General features: G+C 44.7%; 2 protein-coding genes and 2 pseudogenes across 2 annotated transcripts in view; all 4 read right to left on the reverse strand.

Moving 5' to 3' along the window:
• UGT1-6 (UDP-glucuronosyltransferase 1-6) overlaps window positions 1-23,510 on the reverse strand; it is a 97,851-nt gene extending 74,341 nt beyond the window's left edge. Inside the window, 1 exon segment of the mRNA NM_001089319.1 lies at window positions 22,570-23,510. Coding sequence (NP_001082788.1) covers window positions 22,570-23,430 — 861 coding nt within the window. The 5' untranslated portion in view covers window positions 23,431-23,510.
• Window positions 1-27,101, reverse strand: part of UGT1A7 (UDP glucuronosyltransferase 1 family, polypeptide A7) — a 214,881-nt gene that overhangs the window by 74,378 nt on the left and 113,402 nt on the right.
• LOC138849122 (UDP-glucuronosyltransferase 1A4 pseudogene) lies at window positions 1,031-7,814 on the reverse strand (annotated as a pseudogene).
• LOC138848912 (UDP-glucuronosyltransferase 1A4 pseudogene) lies at window positions 1,421-13,608 on the reverse strand (annotated as a pseudogene).

Below are 27,101 nucleotides of genomic sequence, written 5' to 3' on the forward strand. Positions count from 1 at the left end.
ACAAAGGCTGTTGATTTTTGTGCATTGATTTTATATCCTGCTACTTTGCCAAACTCTTCTATGAGTTCCAATAGTCTCTTAGAAGAGTTCTTTGGATCCCCTAAATAAAGAATCAATCTGCAAAGAGGGATAGTTTGAGTTCTTCCTTCCCAATTTGTATCCCTTTAATTTCTTTTTCTTGCCTAATAGCTATAGCTAAAACTTCCAGAACTATATTGAATAGCAGTGGTGAGAGTGGGCATCCTTGTCTGCTACCAGATCTCAGTGGAAATGCTTCCAACTTTTCCCCATTCAATAGGATGCTGGCCGTGGGTTTTTCATAAATTGCTTTGATTGTATTGAGGAATGTTCCTTCTATATTCAGTTTGCTTAGAGTTTGCATCATGAAAGGGTGTTGTATTTTAGCAAATGCTTTCTCTGCATCTATTGAGATGATCATATGGTTTTTCTTCTGCAGTCTGTTAATGTGGTGTATCACATCGATTGTTTTGCGAACACTGAACCATCCCTGCATACCAGGGATAAATCCCACTTGGTCTGGGTGGATGATCTTTCTGTTGTGTTGTTGCATTCTATTGGCCAGAATTTTATTGAGGATTTTTGCATCTATGTTCATCAGGGATATTGGTCTGTAATTTTCTTTCAATGCTGCATCTTTCTCTGGCTTAGGGATTAAGGTGATGGTGGCTTCATAGAAAGAATTTGGGAGAAAATTCCCTCTTTTTAGATTGTTCTGAATAGTTTGAGAAGAATTGGAGTTAGTTATTCTTTAAATGTCTGGTAGAATTCAGCAGTGAATCCATCTTGTCCTGGGCTTTTCTTTGTTGGGAGGGCCTTTATTACTGTTTCAATTTCTGTCTCAGTTATGAGTCTGTTTAGGTTTTCTATGTCTTCTTGGTTCAATTTAGGTAGGTGGCATGTGTCCAGGAATCTATCCATTTCTGATAGATTTCCGTTTGCTGGTATACAAGTCCTTGTAGTAATTTCTGATGATTCTTTTTATTTCTGTGGTGTCTATTTTTACGTTTCCTTTTTCATCTCTGATTTTATTGATTTGGGTCTTTTCCCCTCTTTTTTTAGTTAGTTGGGCCAATGGGGTGTCAATTTTGTTTATTTTTTCAAAAAAACAGCTTCTTGTTTGGCTGATTTTTTGTAATTTTTTTTTGTATTCAATCCTATTGATTTCTTCTCTGGTTTTAATTATTTCTCTTCTCCTACTAGATTTGGGTCTGGTTTGCTGCAGTTTTTCTAGATCCTTGAGATGCATTGAAAGCTCATTTATTTGGTGCCTTTCCAATTTCTTGATGTAGGCACCTATTGCTATAAACTTTCCTCTTAATACTGCTTTTGCTGTATCCCATAAGTTCTTGGTATGTTGTGCTGTTATCTTCATTTACTTCCAGAAATTTTTTGATCCTTCTTTTGATTTCTTCTATGACCCAGTGTTCATTCAGGAGCATGTTGTTCAATCTCCATGTGTTTGCATATTCTCTAGGGATTCCTGAGTTGCTAATTTCCCACTTCATTCCCCTATGGTCTGAGAAGCTGCATCGTATGATTCTAATTCTTTTGAATTTGCTGAGACTTGCTTTATGGCCTAGTATGTGGTCAATCCTAGAGAAGGTTCCATGTACTGCTGAGAAGAATGTAAATTCTTTAAGTGTAGGATGAAAAGTTCTATAGATATCTGTTAGATCCATTTGGGCTATAGTGTCATTTAAATCTACTGTTTCCTTGTTGATCTTCTGTGCGGTTGATCTGTCTATTTCTGAGAGTGGAGTATTGAAGCCCCCAGTACTACTGTATTGGAGTCTAAGTCTCCCTTTAAGTCCCTTAACATATCTTTTAAATAAACTGGTGCTCTGTAATTAGGTGCATATACATTGATAATCATTATATCTTCCTGTTGAATTGGTCCCTTAATCATTATATAGTGCCCCTCTTTGTCTCTCTTAACAGTTTTTGTATTAAAGTTTATTTTGTCTGATATTAAGATGGATACACCTGCTTTTTTTTTCATTTCTGTTGGCATGGTATATCTTTTTCCAACCTTTCACTTTCAGTCTGCATGCATCTTTGTTGGAAAGATGTGTTTCTTGTAAGCAGCAAATAGATGGGTTTTGTTCCTTAACCCATTCGGCCAATCTGTGTCTTTTAACTGGACAGTTCAGGCCATTAATGTTCAATGTGACTAATGATAAGTGGTAACTTTGCCTTGCCATTTTCCCAAAGATATTTTCTAATATATGCTTTCAACTTCCTGTGATCTTTTGCTGTGAGGTTTCCTTCCTTTTCCTTCTTTCATATTGATGACCATGTTTCTGTGTTTCTGTGTGTAACACATCTTTAAGCAGCTTTTGCAGGGCTGGACGAGTGGCAACAAATTCTTTCCATTTCTGTTTGCTATGAAAGGTCTATTTCACCTTCGTTCACAAATGATAGCTTTGCAGGATATAATATTCTGGGCTGGCAGTTTTTCTCTCTTAGTACCTGGGCTATGTCTCGCCATTCCCTTCTAGCTTGTAGGGTTTCTGATGAGAAGTCTGCTATGAGTCTGATTGGAGATCCTCTGAGAGTAATCTGACGTTTCTCTCTTGCACATAGAATCTTTTCTTTATGTTTCACTGCGGTGAGTTTAATTACAAAGTGTCATGGTGAGGATCTCTTTTGGTTATGTTTACTAGGGGTTCTATGAGCTTCCTGTACTAGATGTCTCTGTCCTTCTCCAAACCCGGGAAGTTGTCTGCAAGTGTCTCACTAAAAAAGGCCTTATAATCCTTTCTCTCTCTCCATGCCTTCAGGAACTCCTAGAACCCGAATGTTGGGTTTTTTAATAGTATCCTGTAGATTCCCAACAACATTTTTTAGATTTCTAATTTCCTCTTCTTTTCTTTGATTTGACTGTATCCTTTCCTGTACTCTGTCTTCTAAGTCTGATATTCTCTCTTCTGCTTCACTGACTCTGTTTTTAAGGCTCTCTAATGTGTCATTTGATCTATTGAATTCTTCATTTCATTTTGATTTCTCTTCACTATCACCGTTTCATGTTCTGCTAGTTGCTTCATTTCATTTTGATTCCTCCTTAATATTTCATTTTCACGAGAGAGATTTTGTATCCTGTCCAGTAAGGATTTCTATAGTTCAAGCATTTGTTTTTGAAAACTTCTAAATGTTCTTATCATAAATTTTTTGAAATCCATATCTTGCATTTCTTCTATCTCATCATCTTCATAATCTTGGCTTGGGGTGTCTTATTCATTTGGAAGCATAATAATGTCTTCCTTGTTCTTGTTTCCTTGGTTTTTGCGTTTGTTTCTTGGCATTGTGGAGATATTCTTTGGATTCTTCTTCCCTCGCTGTGGTGTTTTTTCTTGTTATACTATGACTGTATTAAGTGGACTGTGTGCTTTTGATGGAGCCTTACAGGCTTGAGATGTGTGTGGCCAGAGAGCTCTGTTTAGTTCTTCAGGGTTAAGGGTGTGCCAAAGGTGACACACTCAGGTTAGGTGTGGTAAATCTCTCTCTCTCTCTTTTTTTTTTTTTAATTCAGAAGGGACGTAATTCCACACAGCTGAGCAGAATTGAAGGTAGTCAGCTTCCAATCTCTGGCTCCTGTGGGTATAACATTCACTTGCTCTTTCCCAAGGACCACACAAAGAATCTGTTCTGCCCTCAGTGTGGGCTCAAATTCTCCAGCAGTCTCTCACTGGGTTACCAAGGTTACCGAATTATAGCATCTCTGGAGAGTGCTCAAATGACTCCATGAGAGTTCTCTCACCCACCATCTCTTTTTTAACAGTCTCAGTTCATTAGCTCTACACATTCACTAGGTCCTAACCTCCTATCATTTCTTAGGTGACAGTTTAACAAATAAAAATATTTTTATCTCATTGCTGGTATCTGTAACAAATATATCTGACACTATTGCTCTCACTGGGAGCATTGGTTTATAGATTCTTTCCTCTATTGTAGTCAAGATGGCTGACTAGAGGTACCTGAGCACTTCCTAACACAGAAGGATCAGAAGCAAAGAGGAAACAACAACCATTGGGTCACTATACCTACAGGAGCATGCTAGAATGCAGTACAGATGAACTGGAGAGATTGGCCACTGCACAGCCAGAGAGACCTCACCCTGCACAGACCCCAGAGACAACAGGTGCACCCTGGGTTCAGCACCTGCCCTGCTCCTCCTGTTCTGCACGTGCTGAGCTCCACTCAGGCCACTGGAGAGCTGCAACACAGACCCCAGTGATGGACATGTGCATGCTGCATCACCTAAATTCCCTGCTCTCACTTCCAGTTCGGGTGCACTGTACCTCCTTGTACTTCTGGGGTAGCCCCAATCCACTGTTGCCCTCAGAGACTAACTAGAGGACTGCTGTCACTGTTTTATCACCTTAGGCAGCCCACCCTCACAGGATGTAGGATTCCCAAGACCACATGGTCTTGGGAGTTTGACAGGTCCCATGTTCTGCATTGTCTGTGTAATGCACACAAGGTCCCGGGCCCAGTGGTGTGGCCACACTATGTGTGCTCTCCTCTCATTGCTATGTGTTCCACAACCCATGGCCACTAGAGTGTCCCCTCCCCAGCACAGCCTGTGGGAAGGACAGGCTCTGTGCCCTAGCTGCCACAGTCACCATGTCCAGAGCCTCTGGTAGAGCTGAAGAAGCTGTTACAAGACAACACTAAGGAAACCAATAGGAGCTGAATCGAACACAGCACACAAACCAAAATGGTAAGTCACATCTTTGGAAGAAACTCTCTTATTACAAAAAACTCCTTATAATGTTGGTATACATCCCATATCTGTCACATGCACAAACACAAACTATGAAAGAAGTGGAAAAGAAAGGGGACAGGACTCCTGCAAAGGGACCTAGGAATGTACTAGCAACACAACCCAAAGAAAAGAAACCTAGGAAATGCCTGAAAAGGAATTTGAAAGAGTGATTCCAAGAAAATTCAATGAAATAGAAGGAAATATAAACAGATATGCCAATATAATTGTGAAAAACCCATGATAAAAATGAGAAATACAAAAAAGCAAGAGAGATCATGACAAGAGTCAACCAGAAGTCTTAGAGCAAAACAAGTCAACAAACCAAGAGAAAAATACAATTGACCACCTCAACAACAGACTAGATTGAGCAAACAAAGTATTCCTTACTTGAAGACAGATCATCTGAAATAACAGTCAGAAGGAAAAACAGAATGAAGAAAAACTTCCAAACTCCTGGGACATCAGTAAGTGCAATTTGCAAAATCATAGAAAACCTATTTACTGAAGTAACAGCAGAAAATATCCAAATCTTGGTCAAGATTGAAATTTCAAGTCTAGGAGACTCAAAGGACTCCAAATGGGTTTCACCAAAAAAGGTCCTGCCCATTGCTTAGGACAGTCAAACTAGTAAAGGACCAAGAAACATAAAGATTTTTCAAAATGAAACAGGTTGGCAACACCTTGGGACACTCACATCCCAAACTGTAATGCCAATAGCAGGCCTAGTTCCTCTGCTTCCAACACAGCTTCCTGAAACTCAGCGGATGATAAGTCATTGCTTGGGCCCTGCTACCCACAAGAGATACCAAGATGTGGTTCCAAGTTCCTGGTTTTGGTCAGGCAGAGCCCTAGCTGTTGTGGCATTTGGGGAGTGAGCCAGTGAAAGGAAAATAAACCAATCTCAATCTCTCTCTCTCTCTCTCTCTCTCTCTCTCTCTCTCTCTTTCAAATGGATGAAACTTCCATTAGACTAACAGTAGATTTTTCATCAAAAACCTTACAGGCAAAGAGGAAATGGGAGAACAAATTCAACTTCACAAGAGAAAAACAACAACCAAAAATACTACACTCAACACAATTATGCTTCATAACTGAAGACCAAAGAGAAAACTTCTTAGATAGCAAACCTGATGCAAATCATTACCACCAGACTCAGCTTACACGTTTCTTAAGGTTGTGCTTAAAATAAAAACAAAAGTCAGATCACTACTATTGTGATATCAAGCCAAAACATAAAATTGACAAGAATAAATACTCCAAAGATCAAAAGAATCAAACCTTATCAAAACAGAAAACCAAACGAGAACCATCATAAATAAGAAACAACCAATATTCAAAACAACTGACAAAAAGTTAATAAAATGACATGTCTTTAAAATTCAATAATGACTTGAATGTAAATGGGTTAAAAGTCTCAATTAAAACATACTGACTGACTAACTGGATGCAAAAAATCAAGAATCAAGAGTTGAAATAAAAATCTAACTCCATTTCCCCCACCTCATATCGAATATTTTCATATCAACATGTACTAACTGCTATTTCCTTTATTATTCTATTGAAAATATGCAGTAAAATCCCACGATTCATAGTCTCCGCTCCAGCACAGCTGCAGGAAATCACACACCCAGGAGATGGCGCTGTGACGACTGGACAGCCTTGGTGGAGTCACAGCTTAGCTTGCCTGTCTTAGGACAGAGCCCCTCCCATGCCTCTCATTCTACTTAGGGACCATTGCAACTTGAATGACATTACTTGTGGAAACTTCCACAATTCGTCTTACCTCAGACTCCCAGGACAATACAGAGAACTCTCTGGAAACATGGGTAAAGACATGCACAAGATATGCTTTTGATTTCTTTCAAACTAGAACACTGATTGATTAGAGAAGGTAGCAATACAGACCTGAGAGAGAGGCTTCCTGTTGGCACAGTTGATGCCCCCAGTTAACACCATGTTGGGCATGATGGGCCTGGGGTAGTCCAGCACAAAGTCTCCTCGGAACAGCCACACGGACGCATGGCTGAGAATATCCACCAACGACACCTCTCTCTAAAAAAGCTCAGACTCCAGGCTCACATACGGATCATAAGAAATGTGGCAAATGTACTTCAGGGGCAGAGGGTAGAGCATGTTCTTGACCCTTTGCAGGAAGCTCATGTGGTCTGAATTCATTGTTGGTAACCAGGGAATATAATAGGAAGGGTTCGGACACAGTGTGCCCTCATAGTCAAGGTCACATTGGACAAAATTCAGGGGAAAAGACAGCAGGAATGACAGGTACTTGGCCAGCAGTGCCCCGCGGGGTAAAGCACGCCAGTTAAAAGCACATCAAAGGAAGTCACACTCAAGTGCCTGATCAAGGGTTTGCTGTGCAGTAGCTCCCAGCAAGTCCTGGTACACATCATAGAGACATTTTTGAGGCTTCCCAAAATTTCCAAAAGTAGTAGCAGAGAATGTTATGGCTTAAAGATCATTTGAGAGCTGTGCTGAAGCATGAGATCAAATGCAACCTAGTGTAGAGGCCTAGGTGTGCAGGGGGAAAAGTCCTCTCCTTGATGTGCCTGGTCACCTCAGGACCTAGGACCAGGCCTTGGTGGCCTCGGGCGTGGAGCTCCCACACAACCTCCCGCAGGCTGAGCCAGTGGCTTCCCTCCATGGGCACCACCAGCACCTTGCCGCCCTCAGCCCAGGGCAGCACACACAGCAGGAGCAGCAGCCCCGCCAGCCGCTGCAGGGGAATCCACACTCCCAGCACCAACTCAGCAGAAGGCAGCAGCAGCACACTTTTCACACCAGGCTGTGTCTTCTACACCAGGTATTCCAATCTTTATATTGTGGTCGCCAGGCCACTTAACACAACAGCACGTCTTGGGAGGCACAGTGCCCTCCTCAAGTTAATCACTGCGGAAAAATCAATCCTTGTCATTATAACTGCCCTACACTCTGCCTCCACCCAGGGGAGACTGATCTGATTGCTGGTATCTGTAGCAAGTATATCTGACCTTACTGCTCTCACTGGGAGCATATTAGTTCATGGCCTGTGTTTCATGCAGTTTCGAAAACACCCATATCAATTCATCTGCTGCTACTTCTATTTAACCACTCTTTAACAGGTTGCAACTGAGCTCTGAGGAATCACCAATACCCTGGACTCAATTCACTTCTCTGCTCGTTGTTTCCATCTTTAATAGGTCTGCAGATTCTTTGCTCTCTTGTAAGTCAAGATGGCTTACTAGAGGTACCTGAGCACTTCCCAACAGAGAAGCATCAGAGGCAAACAACTACCATTGGGTCACCATATCTATAGGAGCATGCTAGAACGCAGTGCAGATGAAATGGAGAGACTGGCCACTGGACCCACAGAGAGATCTCACCCTGCACAACCACAGAGACAACAGATGGACCCTGGATTCAACACCTGACTTGCTTCGCTTTGCCTATTATGTGCAGAACTCCACTCAGGTCTCTGGAGTGCAGCTGCACAGATCCCAGTGACTGACACCTGCAAGCCCTGTCACCTAAATGCTCTGCTCCCACTTCCATGCAAGGTGCACTGTACCTCCTTGGCCACTGGAGTAGCCTCCACCCAGTGTTGTGTAAGGGAATCCTACATCTAAAAATGTAAGTAAGGTCACCACTGTCAATGACAACATGCAAACACATGAATCCCACAATATAAACACTTGGAAGATCCAGATAATCAGAACTTACCAATACAGAGAACCAAACAACCATATGCATAGATAAGAAACAACAAATATTCAAAACAACTGGGAGAAAATTCATGAAATGGCATGTCTTACAGATCAATAATAATCTGAATGCAAATGGATTAAATATCCCAATTAAAACACATGGTCTGGCTAACTGGATGGAAAAAATCAAGACTCAAGCATATACTGCCTACAAGCAACTCACTTAACCAGTAAAGACATACACATGGGGTGTAGTGGGTAAAGCTGCAGCATGCAGTGCCACCATCCCATATGGGCAGCAGTTCAAGTCCTGGCTGCTCCAATTCTGATCCAGCTCTCTGCTATGGCCTGGGACATCAGTGGAAGATGGCCCAAGTCCTTGGGTTCCTGCACCCACATGGGAAAACCAGAAAAAGCTCCTGACTCCTGGTTTCAGGTTAGCTCAGCTCTGGCCATTTTGGCCATCTGGAGACTGAACCAGTGGATGGAAGACCTCTCTCTCTCTCAATCTCTTTCTCTCTGTCTCTCTCTAGTTCTATCTCTCTCTATTTCGATCCCTTTCTGCAACTCTGCCTTTCAAATCAATTTTTAAAAAATCTTTTAAAAAGACATACACACAATGAAACCTAAGGAAAAGAGAAAGATATTTCAGTAAAATAGAAAACAAAATTCACAATTCAACTTACTTCATACTCCCGCTAGAATAATTAGAACTCTTTTGAAAGCTAGGTAGAGAAGCAAGAACCTAGAAATTTATCTTTTAATTTTTTTCTACCTAGAGCACTGATAAGAGATGACAGCAAAACACACCTGAGAGAGAGGCTTCCTGCTGGCACAGTTGATGCCCCCAATGAACACCATGTTGGGCATGATGGGCCTGGGGTAGTCCAGCACAAAGTCTCCTCGGAACAGCCACACGGACGCATGGCTGAGAATATCCACCAACGACACCTCTCTCTGAAAAAGCTCAGACGCCAGGCTCGCATACGGATCATAAGAAATGTGGCAAATGTACTTCAGGGGCAGAGGGTAGAGCATGTTCTTGACTCTTTGCAGGAAGCTCATGTGGTCTGAATTCATTGTTAGCATCCTGGGAATATATGAGGAAGGGTTCGGGCACTGTGTGCCCTCAAAGTCCAAGTCACAAGGGACAAAACGCAGAAAAAACACAGCAGGAACTGACAGATACTTAGCCAGCAGTGCACCACAGGGGAAAACCGGGTCAGTTAAGACCACATTGAAGGAACTCTCATTCAAGTGCCTGATCAAGGGTTTGTTGTGCAGTAGCTCCCAGCAAGTCCTGAAATACATCATAGAGGCATTTTTCACGCTTGCAATAGTTTCCAAAAATATCTGCAGAGAATGCTGTGGTTTAAAGATCATTTGACTGTTGTGCTGCATCAGGTGGTCAAATTCTTCCTTGCTGTAAGGGGTGGCGTAGGTTTGCAGGGTGAAAAAGTCCTCTCCTTTGATGTGCATGGTCACCTCGGGACCTAGGACCAGGGCTTGGTGTCCTCGGGCGTGGAGCTCCCGCACAACCTCCCGCAGGCTGAGCCAGTGGCTTCCATCCACAGGCACCACCAGCACCTTGCCGCCCTCAGCCCAGGGCAGCACACACAGCAGGAGCAGCAGCCTCACCAGCCGCTGCAGGGGAATCCACACTCCCAGCACCATTACAGAAGAAGCCAACAGCACCGCACTGTCCACACTGGGTTGTGCCTCCTGTACTAGTTTCTCCAGTCATTATATGCTATCAACAGGCTGCTTATCACATCAGCATGTCATTGGATGCCACGGTGCCCTCCTCAAGTTAAACATTGTGGAATAAACTATCCTCCTCCTATGACTGCCCTACCCTCTGCCTCCACCAAGCAGAGATTGATCTGAAGGCCCAATCTAAGAGAAACTCATCTGACCCTGCAGCTCTCTCTGGGGACATCCTAGTTCAATGTCTTGTGTTTCCAATTTCCAAAACAAGACTTTGGACACTGATATTGATATGTGCTATGTGGGCAGCTTTTAGGATCTGTTGGGCTAGAGGTAACATATCACATGCTATCTCTCCATGTGTCATTCTATTCTCTTACTGGTCAATCAAAATGTCTCCTTTCCCAGGATGCATCTGCTTCACCTGATCCCTGCAAGTAAGACTGCAAAGAAATACAGACACTAAACTCCACATTCAGCTCATAGTTGTGCTATCAAATACCCTAGATACCTTCTTGTCCATAGGGTACCCCTAACCTCATTAAAGAGAGGCTGGGAGCTGCATATTCTCTCTCTCTCTCTTTCAATAGCCCACTGGGAAGAACTTAAAATTAATAATTTCCCACATCAATATCGTTTCATTGCCTACTATTTTTCTTTTAACCACTTTAGCAGGCTGCAGCTGAGCTCTGAGAGTCACCACTACCCTGGCCCCAATTCTGGACTGTGCTGCATGGGGCCCTGTTGGATGACTGTGCAGTCTCTGTGCTCTCAGGTCTGGCAAGATGGCCAGTGACAGACACCGGAGGACTTCCCAACAGAGACGGATTAGAAACTAAGAGAAAAACAACTCTTGTTTAGCTACAACACTTGGGGGAGTGCAGTGCAGGTGGAATGGAGAGACCTGCCCTGGACAGACAGAGACATCACACCTACACAGAGCCCACAAGCTGACAGATGTTGGCTTCACGGCGGCCCCACTCCTCCTTGTTCTTTAGGTGCAGAGCTGCACTCGGGCCACTGCAGTGCCCCCGCACAGACCCCAGCTACTGAGGAGTACAAGTCGTGCCACTCGGGTACCCTGCTCCTGCTACCATGCAAGGTGCACTGCACCCTCCTGGCCACTGGAGTGCCCCTCCCAGTACAGCCCTCAGAGACTGCTTCATGCCGTGACACCACAGATACAGCACCTTGCTCCACCCACCCTGGTTTGGTGGAGGAGCCCCTTGTCCACGTGGCCTGTGCAGGGTCTGACAGGCCCAGGGCTGCTTCTGTGTGTACTGCACACCCTTGACTCGGCCTGCTGGAGTAGGCACACTGTGGGTACCGCACCCCCACTGCTATATGTTCTATACCCATCTGGGCCACTAGAATGTCCCCATCCTGCACAGCCTGTGCGCATGGACAGGCTGTCTGCCCAGTGGCCACAGTGTCCCTGCCCAAAGCCTCTCATGGAGCTGGAGAAGCTGTATAGAGGCCACACTAAGGCTCCCAACTGGAACCAAAAGTAACACAGCACAGAGCCAACAGCATTAGATACAACTTTGGGAGAAACTCTCTTACTACAAAAGCCAGCCATAAACTAGGTACAGAATCAGACCCACCAAATGCTCAGACACCAACACAGGGACAGGAGTATAAAAGTAAAGTGACATGGCGTTTCCAAAGGAATGAATAACACACCAGCAGAACATCGCAAAGCAAAGCAATGTGATGAAATGCATGAAGAAGCGTCTGAGAGAAACTCAGTGAGATCGGAGAAAATACAGATAAGTCGATACCATTGTGAATATTATGAAACGGATGATAAATTCAGAAAAAAATAGAGACCATGAAAAGAATCAAACAGAAATATTAGAGCTGAAGAACTCAACAGATAAAAGATACAACTGAGCCCTGCAACAACAGACTAGATAAGCAGAGGAAGTAATTCCCAAATGCGAAGACAGAACATTCCAACGAACAGAGTCAGAAAAAGAAGGACTTCCAGACTTATGGACAACATTAAACAAGACTGGAAAAGGCATGGGAAATCTATTCACTGATACAACAGCTAAAAGTGTCCCAAATCGTAGAGAAGATGTGGACATCCAGGTCTAGGAGACTCAAAGTCCTCAAGCGGATTTCACCAGGAAGGTCCTCTACATTCCATAGAACAGTCAAACTATCAAAAGACCAGGACATAGAAAAACTTCCGACAATATCAAGAGAGGAGGACATTGATCCTAGCAGCTTAGCAACTTGGAAACCCAGACACTGTACTGAAATGCCCATTTGAGGCCCAGTTCCTCCTATGCCCATCCAGCTGCCTGCTAATGCAACATGAGAGGCAGCAGATGAGGGCCAGAGCCCTGCCACCCACTTGAGATACCTGCATGGGCTTGCTTCCTCCTGGATTTGGCCTGGCCCAGCCCTAGCTGGTGTGAATACCTGGGAGAGAACCAGTAAAGGAAAATCAATCTCTCTCTCCCTCTCTTTTTCTCTGTCCCTGTGCCTTTCAAATGGATGAAAATAAATGAAATAAATAAACCTTACAAACAACAAGAGAAAAGCGTGAGAGTCACATGGAAGGGATCTCCCACGACACTGACAGCAGATTTCTCACCCTTATAGGCCAGGAAGAAGTAGGATGACATGTTCAAAGTTGTCAGAGAAAAGCCTGCCCACCAAGAACACAGACTCAACAAAACTACCCTGCAGAAATGAAGGAGTAATACAGACTTCCCAAGATAGCAGAAACCAGCAGAGACCAGCGCCACCAGACCCACCTTACAGTTTCCTAATGCAGTCCTACACCCAGAAGCAGAAGGAAGGTCATACTGCCATGAAAGATACAAAACCGACAAAATGAACAGATACATGAAAAGTCAAGAGAAAAGAATAAAACCCTTCCAACACAGAAAATGATATAACCATGAGGATAAACAATAAGAGACAGAATATACAAACCAACTGACAGAAATTCAACAAAATGACACAGCTTTACATATCAATAATTATCAGATTGTAAATGGATTAAATTTCCCAATTAAAACAATTGGCTAAGACGATTTTAAGAAACCAAGACTCAGCTGGCGCCGCGGCTCACTAGGCTAATCCTCCACCTAGCGGCGCCGGCACACCGGGTTCTAGTCCTGGTCAGGTCGCCGGATTCTTTCCCGGTTGCCCCTCTTCCAGGCCAGCTCTCTGCTGTAGCCAGGGAGTGCAGTGGAGGATGGGCCCTGCACCCCATGGGAGACCAGGAGAAGCACCTGGCTCCTGCCTTCGGATCAGCACTGTGGGTCGGTTGCAGAGCACCAGCCGTGGCGGCCATTGGAGGGTGAACCAACGGCAAAAGGAAGACCTTTCTCTCTGTCTCTCTCTCTCACTATCCACTCTGCATGTCAAAAAAAAAAAAAAAAAAAAAAAAAAAAAAAAAAAAAAAACAAGACTCAATGATATGCTGCCTACTAGAAACTCACTTAACCAGTACAGTAATGCACACACTGAAAGATAAGGAAAGAAAAAAGATGTTTATGAAAATGGCCACCAAATGTCAATGTCAACAGGAATGGCTGTAATTATATCAAATAAATAAACTAAGAAAAAAACAGTAACAAGAGAATGTGTCAGTATATAATTAAGAGATAAATTCAATAAGAAGATTTAACAATGGTGAATATATATTCATCTCATGCTGAATCATCTAATTTTATACCACAGAGTAGTAGATCTTAAAGGGAGAGATAAGTTCCAGCATCAACCATAATTGGGGAATTCAATATTCCATTTCCATCAATGGACAGATCATCAAGACAAAAAACGAATAACTAAGCCCTAAAGTTAGATGAACTGAACTTATTGAATGGAAAACAAAATGTAAAAAGAATAAGCAAGTCTAAAAGTTATTTCTTTGAGAACACCCATCACATGATTGAATCCATTTAAAATCACAAAGGAGGAGACAGAGAAAAAAATACAGCTTTCTTGGACTTGGGTCTTTTGCATGAGGAGAATTCCACAAACTCCTCACAGGAGTCAAATCTTAGGGTTAAGCAAACCACAGGAGCCAGGGACACTAACCTGAGATAACACTGGGGCGGAGCCAGAGAGCAGATCAGGTCCTCCTGCGATTGTCTCTCCAAAGAAACGTCGATTTCAACAACTCTCTAAGCATGAAGCAACCCCACAAGAGCTGAGGAACCATGTGGAAGAGCACAGCACCTGGGGTTATTGCCAGCATGCTAATAAGAAAAGAGGAACTGAAGAAGACATGAGGGAGCTTCCTGTACCAGCCCTCCCCTAAATCCAAGCAGTGCAGCTTAGAAAAAGACACCAGCCACTTAGTGAAGGCAAAGGAAATTAAAAATGGACCACAGATGGGGGCCGGTGCTGTGGCTTAGTGGATAAAGCCGCCGCCTGCAGTGCTGTCATCCCAAATGGGCACCGGTTCGAGTTCCTGTAGCTCCATTTCCCAAACAGCTCTCTGCTAACTGCCTGGGAAAGCAGTGGAAGATGGCCCAAATCCTTGGGCCCCTGCACGCACGTGGGAGACCTGGAAGAAGCTCCTGGCTTCACATTGGCACAGCTCCCGCAGTTGCAGCTATCTGGGGAGTGAACCAGTGGACAAAGAACTCTCTCTCTCTCTCTTCCTCTGCCTCTGCCTCTCTGTAACTCTGCCTTTTAAAATAATTTTTTTGAAAAAAGGGCCACAGACTTGGAACACAGTATGAGGCCTGCCAAGAAGAATTCCATATCAGGTAGAGCCCCAGACCAGTGACTGTGGATGGAGCCTCTTGAACCATCCCAGGGCCCAGTGGAAATTACAGATCTCAGCAGAGTGGACTCACACCTGCTCCACAACACCACTAGCCATGGATGGCCTGGGCCTGGGTGGTCAATCTGTGACTTCACTGGTGCTTATAGCCATGAGCTTCAGGTGCAAACCAGCTTGGTGTCAGCCTTAGTAGCCAAGGGACCTCTCCACCATCCCTACCCTACTGAAGAATCACAGAGTGTTGAAAGACTCCATTTCCTAGGTTAGAACAGGGAGGGAATTACAAGATTTTGCCTTGGAACTCAGTGTAGGGCCCACTGTGGTGAATCTGAACACTAGAGGAACCCAACAGCCCCTGGCACTTGCACCCACACATAGAACATTGGATGCCTTTGGGTTGGACTTGTGCTCAAGCCTCTATCACCCCACTGCATGCAACAGTCTCGGGCCATGAGTAGACCTTAAGAGCAGGCAGGCCCGAGCTGTCTGGGCCTTGGCACTGACCCTATGCTGCGTGGGTTTCATGGGAGGTGGGCTTTGCACCCCAGCGTGGCAGCAGCTTCAGTGGCCACAGGACTTCCTACCACATCCTCTCCCAACACCAAACAACACAGCAGAGAGAAGAGAGTCAGGGTCCAGTTGTGGAAGAAGAGGGAGGGAGACAGTGGCTGTTGCTCTGGAGCCACGGGTGAGACCCACCATGGTGAGGCCCAGTGTCTGGCAGCATCCACAGCACCTGACCCCATGACTGTGGATGGCTACCAGACCCTGCCCCAAACCCAGGCACTGGATCACAGATCTGAGCAGAGGACTATGCTTCAATCAGTCATCAAGTTAACCATGCAGAACATGCAAACACAGTCATAGATTTGCAACAAAGTTTGGTTGGGCTCCCTCTAGTGCCAAAACCATGAAAACACAAAGATGGCCGACTCACAGCAAAGGTGGACTTAGGGTGCCATCTAGTGCTGACACAGCACCAGAGAACACAGGCACAGAGACCAGTATCAACAGCCTGCTTAGGATTTCTGGGTAATAAAAACAAAGCCAGACTGGGAAGAATGGAAAGAGTGCCTAAGCCTTCGATTGTCCAATGTGGTCATTGGTCAGTGAACACCAGGATCTTACAGAGAACCACAGCCTCACCAGACAGACAAAAATAAAGCTTCTGAAACCAATCAAAAAGTGATAGCCATGGGTGATCTCTCCAGCAGAGAATTCAAAACTGCTGTTTTCAGGAAACTCAACAATTTTCAAAAACCACAAGGAAGCAAAAAATCCTGAACAAAAGACACTGCAGAACATGAAGAGGACGCTCTACCTTGATCAAACAGAATGCATCCAGGGATGCAAGGATGGTTCAGCGTAGAGAAATCAATGAACATGATGTACCACACCAACAGAGTGAAGGAGGAAGACCTTGATGCAGAAAGGTTTTCAATGAAATTCCAACTCCTCTTAAGGATGAAAATTCTCAACAAGTTAGCTAAAGAAGAGGCATACCTCAACATGCTAAGTGCCATAATATAATAGGCCCAAAGCTAACAGCGTCCATAATGGAGAAAAGTTGAAAATTTTCTCTGAAAGATCAGAAACAAGACAAGGAATGCAACTTCCGTAACTTTTATTCAGTACTGTGCTAGAAGTCCTAGCCATTGAAATCAGGCACGAAAAAGAAATACAAGACATTTAAATTTAAATTGGAAAGTACAAACTCAAAATACCTCCATATGATGTGATCTTATATGTAGAAAACCCCAAAAAAGCATAAAAATCTTTCAGAACTAATAAATACATTTAGCAACGCTGCAGAATACAAAAGAAACATACAAATATCCGTAGCTTTCTATACAGCAATAGAGCATTCTCTAAAATATAAGTCAAGAAAGAAACCCCATTTACCCTAGACACAAAAATTCTAGAATAAATTCAACCAAATAGATGAAAGATCACCACACTAAGAATTATGAAAGTTAAAGAGGACATAAAACATTGAAAAGATATACTATGTTCATGTTCTGGAAGAATGATGTTGGTAAAATGTCAGTGCTACCCAAAGCAATCTTCAGATTCAAGGCCAAACTTATCAAAATACCAAGGAAATATTGGGCAGAACTAGAAAAAGAAATAGTAACATTCACAGGAAAACACAAAACCTAGGAGTAACCAAAGCAATCTTGAGCAAAGAACAAAGCAGCAGGCATTATTCTACCTGACTTCAACATATTCTGCAAAGTTAGAGTAATCAACACAACATGGCATTATTCTACCTGACTTCAACATATTCTGCAAAGTTAGAGTAATCAACACAACATGGAGCTGACATGAAACAGATAAACACATCACTGACCAGCCCACACCGCTCTCTGTCACCACCAGCCACTCCGCCAGCTTCTACCCATAGCTGCAGGGTGTGCCCCGTTGCTGACTCCTCAAATCTGCCTAGTGTGCACCTGACAGAAACATTCGTAACTTTGAAGGACAAGTCTGACCAGCTCTGAAGACAAGGGTCTGGTCAGCGTTAGTCCACGGCATGGTCCAAACGCTGCTCAGCAAGACACCCAAGCAGAACACCAAGTGCACTCGTCGCTAGCAGACTCAATAGACCAAAAAACACCAATGGAAGCTCATCAGGTTGGAGCGCATGACCCCGCACAGTAACATGAATCCACACAAAAGGGCAAAAGGGAACACCTGCAATTGTGAAGGATGTACAAATGCATATTTCCTCTACTTTATTCCATTAACAAAAGAAGTTCTAAGGGGCTGGCACTGTGGCATAGCAGGAAAAGTCACCACCTGCAGTGCTGGCATCCCATATGGGAGCTGGTTTGAGTCCCTGCTGCTCCACTTCCATCCAGCTCGCTGCTAATGTGCCTGGGAAAGCAGAGGAAGATGGCCCAAGTACTTGGGCCTCTGCCATTCATATAGGAGACCCAGAAGAAGATCCTGGCTCCTGGCTTTGGCCTGGCCGCCTTGTCCATTGCAGCCATTTGGGGAGTGAACCGGCAGATGGGAGACCTCTCTCTCTCTCTCTCTCTCTCTGTAACTGACTTTCAAATAAATAGACAAATCTTTAAAAAATAAAAGAAGTTCTAAAAAACCATGCACCTAGAATAGTGTACTGGGTCCTCTAACAGAGAAGTATAGTGAACCTGACAATGACAGCACAGGCACAAAGGAGGAGGAGCCAGAATGGTGGATAAGGAGAGAATGCAAGGAAACCAGGACGGATACATCTATTTTGGCCCCAAAACAAATTTGTAATTTGCTTTTAGTTTTCTCAAAATACATATTTTTCCATACATTTTTGGAAGGCCCCTTGTGTGCATGCATTTTACAACTTCTCACCAAAACCAACCTGTCTTTTATTCCATGTCCATGGATTTTTCTGACTCGTCCTGTAGGAGGCATCCATGGGGAGTGACTAAAAATGTTCCAAAGCTAACTCTGGGCCGGCACCGCGGCTCACTAGGCTAATCCTCCACCTTGCGGCACCGGCACACCGGGTTCTAGTCCCGGTCAGGGCGCCGGATTCTGTCCTGGTTGCCCCTCTTCCAGGCCAGCTCTCTGCTGTGGCCAGGGAGTGCAGTGGAGGATGGCCCAAGTGCTTGGGCTCTGCACCCCATGGGAGACCAGGAGAAGCACCTGGCTCCTGCCATCAGATCAGCGCGGTGCGCCGGCCGCAGGCGCCAGCCGCGGCGGCCATTGGAGGGTGAACCAACGGCAAAGGAAGACCTTTCTCTCTGTCTCTCTCTCTCACTGTCCACTATGCCTGTCAAAAAAAAAAAAAAAAAAAAAAAAAAAAAAAAAACCAAAGCTAACTCTGGTAAATGTTGCACAAACCTTTGAAGACACTTAAGTCTGCTGAATTGTGAAGGACAAATGACTGAATTGCATGCCATGTGATCATATCCCAACAAAGCTGCTTTCTTAGGAAAAAAATTCACTTAAGGCTGGCCCTGTGGTGTAATAGGTTAAGCCTCTGTCCTCGGAACCAGCATCCCTTATAAGCACTAGTTCAAGTCCCAGCTGCTCCACTTCAGATCCAGCTCCCTGCTAACGGCCTGGGAAGGCAGTGGAAGATGACCCAAATTCTTGGGCCCCTGCACCCATGTGGGAGACCTGGAAGAAGCTCCTGGCTCCTGGCTGCAGACACCCCAGCTCCAGCCATTTCAGCATTTGGGGAGTGAACCAGCTGATGAAAGAGCTCTCTCTGTCTCTCCCTCTCCTTGGAACTCTGCCTTTCAAATAAATAAATAAAACCTTTTTTAAAAAAATCCACTTAAAAAGACATCCAAAAACCATTTTTTGGATTTGAAAATCTGACACTCTAAATATACCTGAATTATGAATCAAATTGTTAAATCATTAATTAGGCCTTAATCCTGAATAATTACTTAATCATAGATTATAAATTAAAGACCAAGCTTTGGGGTTTGGGATTCTTTCATTAAAAACCCTGAATCCAATAGCATTTAACTACTTTTTAGATAATTACTCATTAACAGCACCACTGCTGTCAAAATTTTCCACTTCTCTGATAATCTCCAAGAATCAATCATAAAGATAAACACAGGATTTTGAAATAAGGGCAGCATATTAAAGGCTGTGCAGGTGTTGGCCTGGGTCATGCATTTTTGAAAAGTGCCTGTTAAGGATGACATGGCATTTTGGGGTTGGTTTCCCTCTTGGCTTAGCCAAGAAATGTTGACATTTCAGCCTGGACCAGCATCACTTGCAGAGACCCCTGCAGGGAGACCTGATGAATGGAGGGTGGGCAGAGGGAATTGCTGTCCCTCTCATTACCTGGCTGGGAGCCCTGCTGGGAAGACACGCACTTGGAAGGTCCTCACTTCAGAGTCTCTCCACCTCAGCACCATGGACCTCTTGAGTCAGATTACTTTGCCGGAAGTAGGTAGTTAGATATTATGCACCATGGGTAGGTGGACATTTCTTATGCACTGAACTTTTTGTAGCAATATCCTTGACCTGTGTCTACTAGAGGGCAGTATCACTCCTCTAATGGTGACACCAAACGTAACTAGAGACAAAATAACTTCACCCTTTCTCCCCTACCCTCATTTGAGAACTACTGTTTTAGAAGATTCTGGAACACAAGAGAAGGAAATGTGGGCACGGAAGAACTAGTCCTGAGGAGTTGGGATCTAATTTTCCGGAAAAATGCTCCTGAAAGAATGTTGCAAGAAACCCATGTTGTTTTCCCAAGTTTTGGCCCATATAGAGCTAGAAGTCTCCACGGAAGAGAGGAATAAGGGCCATGGCTCCCCAGTCCACAGAGCACTTGCTGTCCTATTCGACCCTGAAACAATCTGAGAAGGTGCATGAAAGTCGTCAGCCTCACCTTCAGAGGTAGAAGCTGAAGTCACAGCCCTACGTATATTTGTTTAGGCTATACTATTATAGCTTATAGTTACCTAAAAAACACTACTTTATCCTAATTTGATAGGCAAAATTGAACTTCATTGTTTATTTTAAAAAGATTTATGTATTTATTTATTTGTGTCAGAGTCACAGAGAGAGAGAGAAAGAGATCTTCCATCAGCCAGTTCACTCCCCAAATGGCTGCAACAGCCAGGGAGGGGCCAGGATGAGGCCAGGAGCCAAGAGCTTCTTCCAGGTCTCCCACATGGATGGCAGGGGCCCAAGAACTCGGACCAACTTGTGCTGCTTCCCCAGGCCATAGCAGGGAGCTGGAATGGAAATGGAGCAGCCAGGATTCAAGCTGGCATCCAGATGGGATGCCCATGCTGCAGGTGGCCACTCCACCTGCTACACCATGACACTGGCCCCTCATTGCTTCTTAACCTGAATTTCTTGGGTTGTTTCTGAAGTTAGGTCAAAGTTTAACAGGCCATTGTGCTGTGTTTGGTATTTGTAGCATCTGCTTATGTTATTTGCCTAATGAGGAACCCATTTTTAAGCTCTGAATCAGGGCTTTAGTTTTATAAATATGATGCATGTTCTTTTTTTTTTCTGTTGGTAATCTTCTGAGTTGTCATCATGTAAGGTAACATTAGTCATTTTAATGTGAACAATTCCGTGGCATTTAGCACATCCACAATGGCGTGAACGGTCACCTCTACCTGGTTCCAATACAATTTCCATCACTCCGAAGGGAATGCTTTTTCATAGTGTTGAAATGGTTTGATTACTGCAAAAGGCAAGTTGATTCTTAGCACCTTGATTCAGCTGCTAAGAACTGAATGTCCAAGCTAATGATTACCCGTTCTAACACAGGTCGTTTTCTTCAAGGCCATATAAGATGATAATGACACGCAGGTGAGGCAGCATGGAGACCGCACCCTGCACTGCTCTGGTTTCAATGTCACTGCAGACAACTCTTCTCACAGAACCAGTGTGTGGGACCAAGGTACCAAAGACGACAGTGTTTTCCTTTTTACGTACCATGTTTGTTTGTGATAGAAATCCCTTTGGATAGACAATAACAAATGAATCTCTTGTACTCATAAACCTCTGGTTGAATCTTCCTGACACTCGGAGTTTCTGTTTCACAACGTGGGCTCCCTGGACCCCATCCCAGTGTGCTCAGCCTCCTGCCCCTCTGGCTCACGGGACCTGTGTCCAGTGTTTGGTGTGGAAGACACACGGGAAAGGTCTTTGGGACTGTCTGAGGCTTCTTCTGATGAAAAATGCATTGAAAAGGAAATTCTGGCATGAAGATGGTGTGGTCTGACAACTGTCAAAGGTAGAAAAAAATTTACAAAAACAACTCACAGGTTTTGAGTTTCCAAAGTGACTCTGGGCACTGTGCCCCACTTCTCAGGGGGGCATGTAGGAACAGTCCCTGAGGTCTGAGGCTCCCACACCTGTCTGCACCAGCTCAGCAGTGAGCAGTCAGCTTTGCAGGCCACACAGCTCAGTCACAAGTTCTGTGTGCTGGTGCTGGTGCTGGTGCTGGTTTTTAACCTCCCTCTAAAACTATGAAAGCCATTCTTAGCTCTGGGCTATTTAAAAACAGGTCTGTGGGTACAAGTGTCTGGCATAGTAGTTGGCATGAAGCTTGAGACAACTGTATCCCACTACAGAGTTCCTGAGTTCCAGCTCCACACCAGCTTCAGTGCTTTCTAACTTGGCTGTGCAGCCCTGTGTGAAGTGAACCCCGTGGATGGTGCACTGTCTCTATATCCCGATTTCCTTTCTTTCTCCATAGGAGTACATTTTTTTAAAAGGACGGCACGCAGATTTGGCCTGTGTGTTTCCTCACACCTGCCTTGGGACCAGGGACAAAGCATGGACAGAGCTGGGAGAGTGGGTTTCAACAAAGACACATTGCCTTGGTCAAGCCTTCACCTCTGCTGGACTGCAATGCCATTGCTGCAATGATCCTGGGACTGTCCCCAGAACAAAACTAAGTGTATCTGTATATCTATGGCTGTCACCAGGCATGAGCCCAAAGTTCACTGCAACACCTGCATGTCACCTGGGCCTCAGGTCCCCCACAGCCCTGCTGTTCCAGGCCTGGCACCCCTCCCCACTCCCCACCACTATTTCTTCTCCCAGGGGACAGGACACACGTGAGTGGGAGAAGACAGAGCCCAGAAGAGCAGTGTCTGCCTGCGAGAAGCACACCCACCCACCTGAGACAGGACGTCCGGCTTCTTGCAGTTGATCCCGCCAATGAGCACCATGTTGGGCATCACCGGCCTGGGGTACTCAAACACAAAGTCGTATCTTAGCAGCCACACGGGGTCCTTCTGAAATAAGGTGGGCAGGTCCACTTCCCTCTTGAGGAGCTCTACCGCCAGGTCCTCATACTTTGAATACAGACAGTAAAATAGAGGGACCTCCAACAAGTTAACGAGGAAGTTGACCACGCGCTGGGGGAAGCTCATCTGGTCGGAGAACTTTGTGTAGCACCGGGGGATGTACGACACCGGGTTGGGGCTTCCGCCAAACCCATGCTCCAGGGAACAGGGGAAGCCCCTGAACAGGTACACGGAGGGCAGGCCCAGGTACTCAGCCAGGATCACACCACAGGGTAAGGCCGGGTCTGTGAAAAGAGCATCGAACTTGCCCGCCCTGAGGAAATCCAAGGTGTCGCCGTGTCTCAGCAGGCTCTGGCAGTTGATGAAGTACATGTCAATCACAACCATGTTATTCCTGTATTCCGTCTGAGGCCCGCTCAGCCAGGACCTGTCAGTAAAGTGCTTTTCTCCAAAGGTGCGATACCGGTAACTCTGCTCCTCCTGGTCAAACGGCACTGGGTAGATTCTCCTCGTGTAGAACCTGGATTCTCTCAAGAGCAAGTTGACTTCTGGCACCAGCACCACGATTTCATGCCCCCTCGCCCCAAGAGCCTCAACTATGTCCTGCATGCTAAGCCAGTGGCTTCCATCCTGGGGCACCACCAGCAGCCTGTCACCCAGCACCGTGCCCCAGAGTGCCACGAAGAGAACCCCCGCAGACGCTCTCTGAGCTGCAGAAAGCAGGCAGGCCATCCTGGAGAGAGTTAGAGTGACAACAATAATAAATATTTCACATGCCCTGCCCTGCACCGCAGGCCTGGGAGGCTACGTCCCTGAACCAAACAGTGCTTTTTGCAGACTCTGCCTCTCTCTCCCTTGTTCAGAATCCTGCCCTTTTATTTCAATGAACCTATATTAATCATTAACCTTTTGTTAGGTGCTAGCTCACTTGAACCAATTAGGGCCCCATGAGCTTTCACCTGAGACTTTACTTTTTCACCTCCACCCGTCTGCCTCTCCCTCTGACATACTCCTAGCAACAGTCTGAGGGCAATTTGGAAAGATCCATGATCCTCCCCACCCACCTTCCTTTACTGAGTGCGAATGCTTCTCCCATTTTTTAAGCAACTTTTCTCAGAAGAAAAAAGAAGGACAGTCTCTTCAACAAACAGTGCTGAGAAAACTGGATTGCCACATGCAGAAGCATGAAAAAAGACCTTTACCTGACACCTTTCACCCAGATCCACTCAAAATGAACTAAAGACCTAAATCGACAACCCAACATCACCAAACTATTATAGAATATTGGAGAAACTCCACAAGACCTCGGCACAGACAAAGAGTTGCCGGAAAAGACTCAAGAGGCACAGGCAATCAATGCCAAAATCAACCAATGGGATTACATCATATTGAGAAGCTTCTATACTGCAAAGAAACAATCAGCAAGGTGAAGAGACAACTGACTAAACGGGAGAAAATTTTGCAAACTATGAAACTGATAAAGGATTAATAACCAGGATATATAAAGAGATCCAGAAACTCAACAACAACAAAACAATCTGGTTAAGAAATGGGCAAAGGACTTAAGCAGACATTTTTCAAAAGAGGAAATCCAAATGGCCAGCAGACACATGAAAATATGCTCAGGATCCCTAGCTGCAAAGAAATGAAAACCAAAACCACAATGAGGTTTCACATCACCCCTCCCCACCACCCAGTGTGGCTTCCATATGGAAATCAAGAAACAACAAGTACTGGTGAAGATGTGGACAAAAAGGTCCCCTAATCCACTGTTGGTGGGAATGTAAACTGTGGAAGACACTATGGAAGACAGTATGGAGATACCTCAGAAATCTGAATACAGACCTATCATATGACCCAGCCATCCCACTCCTGGGACTCTACCCAAGGGAAATGAAATCAACATATGAAAGAGCTCTCTGTTCCTGCATGTTTATCACAGCTCAAGTCACATTAGCAAGACATGGAATCAACCCAAATGCCCTTCAACTGAAGACTGGAGAAAGAAATTGTGGGATAGCTACACCATAGAACACTGCACAGAAGTAAACAAAAAAAAAATGAACTCCTGTCATCTGCAACAAAATGGATGAGACTGGAAAACATCATACTTAGTGAAACAAGCCAGTCCCAAAGGGACAAATTCTGTATGTTCTCCCTGACCTGGGATAACTAACAGAGAACCTTAAGGACAACCTGGAGAAATGAAATGAACACTTTGACAAGCAATGATCTGGAACAGCCTTCTCTCAACTGTTGAGAAATAGCTTCTAATTCTATATTTTGTTTATCTTTTCCTTTCTAATATTTTCCTTATCTTCTCTTTCATATGATTCATTGAACACTATACTTAACATAGAGTTAATCATCTATGTATGTAGTTAAATATAAACAGAACTTTTTTTATTTTTGACAGGCTGAGTGGACAGTGAGAGAGAGAGAGACAGAGGGGAAGGTCTTCCTTTTGCCGTTGGTTCACCCTCCAATGGCCGCCACAGCCAGCGTGCTGCAGCCAGCGCATCGCGCTGATCCGAAGGCAGGAGTCAGGTACTTATCCTGGTCTCCCATGGAGTGCAGGGCCCAAGGACTTGGGCCATCCTCCACTACACTCCCTGGCCACAGCAGAGAGCTGGCCTGGAAGAGGGGCAACCGGGACAGAATCCGGCACCCCGACCGGGACAAGAACCCGGTGAGCCGGCACCCCAAGGCGGAGGATTACCTTAGTGAGCCGGGGAGCCGGCCAATAAACAGATCTTAGTAAAGAATAAGAGTGAGAATAAATAGGGAAGAGGAAGGGGGGGGAGTGTAGGTGGAAGGGTGACCACAGTGGGAAGAATCACCAAGATCCTAAAGTTGTAATTGTGAAACGCATGAAGCTTGCAACTGCAAAGCAGTACAGTCCTACACACATTCCTACGGAATGACTTCCAAGAGTACAGCTTGACAAGTAGCCATAGGACCCAAAAATCCCTTAAGCTGGCTGACAAAATAGCAGCTTAAGTGTTACAAAGATCAAATGGTTAGAAATAAGCAGAAAGTGACCATATAGATAGGATCAAGTGTTGCAATGATCATATAAATAGGGCTAAGTGTTTGGAAACAGTAACAGAATTACGAAGGAGTGAATGTCCAACATGGGGAACAGTCCATAGAGCAGACTCATAGAAGGACAATTGCGTTAAAAGTAGCACTGACCTCAGAATTATCCTTAATGGCATTCCAGTCTGGCTGCAAAGTCCAGGGGAACATTTCAGGCATGGAAAGCCAAGATACTCTGGAAAACAAAATGTCCTACATACAAGACCCCTGTGGGTGAGACCCCAGGGGAAAGAAGTGGCCACCAAAGAAGGATGTGCCTTTCTCTGAAGGGAGGAGAGAATGTGCACTTTGCTTATGGCCTTGTTGAGCCAATGGATCAAAAAGGCTTCCACAGCCAAGGCAGCTCATGTCAAGAGCCTTGGTGATCACTGATGTCCTTGCCAAGAGTGTTATTTGTTAAATAAACAACAAGGGTCACTGTGCACCAACTTCCCATGCAGGACCTCTGTCCTCAAAGAGTTGCATTGGGAGACTTAATAGGAAAACTGTTCTTAAGAATCACTTCTATTTAGGGTATTAATTGGAGGATAATACTATGTCTCATAAGTTAGTTATGTCTAAGAGCTCACAAGAGATGTACCTTCCTTGGGTTCCTCTTTAAAGAGAATTAAGTTTCTAAAAGGAAAGAAGGAGAAGGAAGGGAAAAGAGGGAGTGGGGAGTGAAATCACCTTTGAGAAGCAAACACATAGAACAGCCCTGGTCTAGACACTGAGGAACAGTTCTCTCAGCTTTGATAGTCCACTCTTTCTTTTTTGTTTTCCTTCCGTTCTTTCTGTTTCTTTCTCTTTCTTGCACTAAACAGGAGAGGGAGGAGGAAGGGGGAGGAACTGGGAGAGAGGGCAAGAATGGTGGGAAGAATTGCTATGTTCCTGATGGTATATTTATGAGATACGTACAAATAAATTGTTTTTAATTTTTTTCAAAATAAAAGCAAAGTTTAGAGTCCTTTGGAATAGTGCACACATTAGTAACAAGAAGGGAAGAAAGATGTGTACAACACTATAAAGTCATTGAAGTTAGTATAAATTAAATGAATATGACATAAACGGAAAGAATCTCCTCTCAAAAAGAGGATCCACAGGGGCTGACGTTGTGGCACAGCAGATAACGCCTGCGATGCTGGATCCATAGGGACACTGGTTCCTGTCCCAGCTGCTCCACCTCTGATCCAGCTCCCTGGAAGTGGCCTGGGAAAAGCAGAAGAAGATGAGCCAAGTGCTTGGGCCCCTGCACCCATGTGGGAGACCCAGATGAAGCTCCTGGTTTCAGCCTGGCCCAGTGCTGACCATTGAGGCTGTGTGGG

This window comes from Oryctolagus cuniculus, chromosome 3 (assembly GCF_964237555.1).
Source record: "Oryctolagus cuniculus chromosome 3, mOryCun1.1, whole genome shotgun sequence".
In the NCBI taxonomy this organism is placed as follows: Eukaryota; Metazoa; Chordata; class Mammalia; order Lagomorpha; family Leporidae; genus Oryctolagus; species Oryctolagus cuniculus.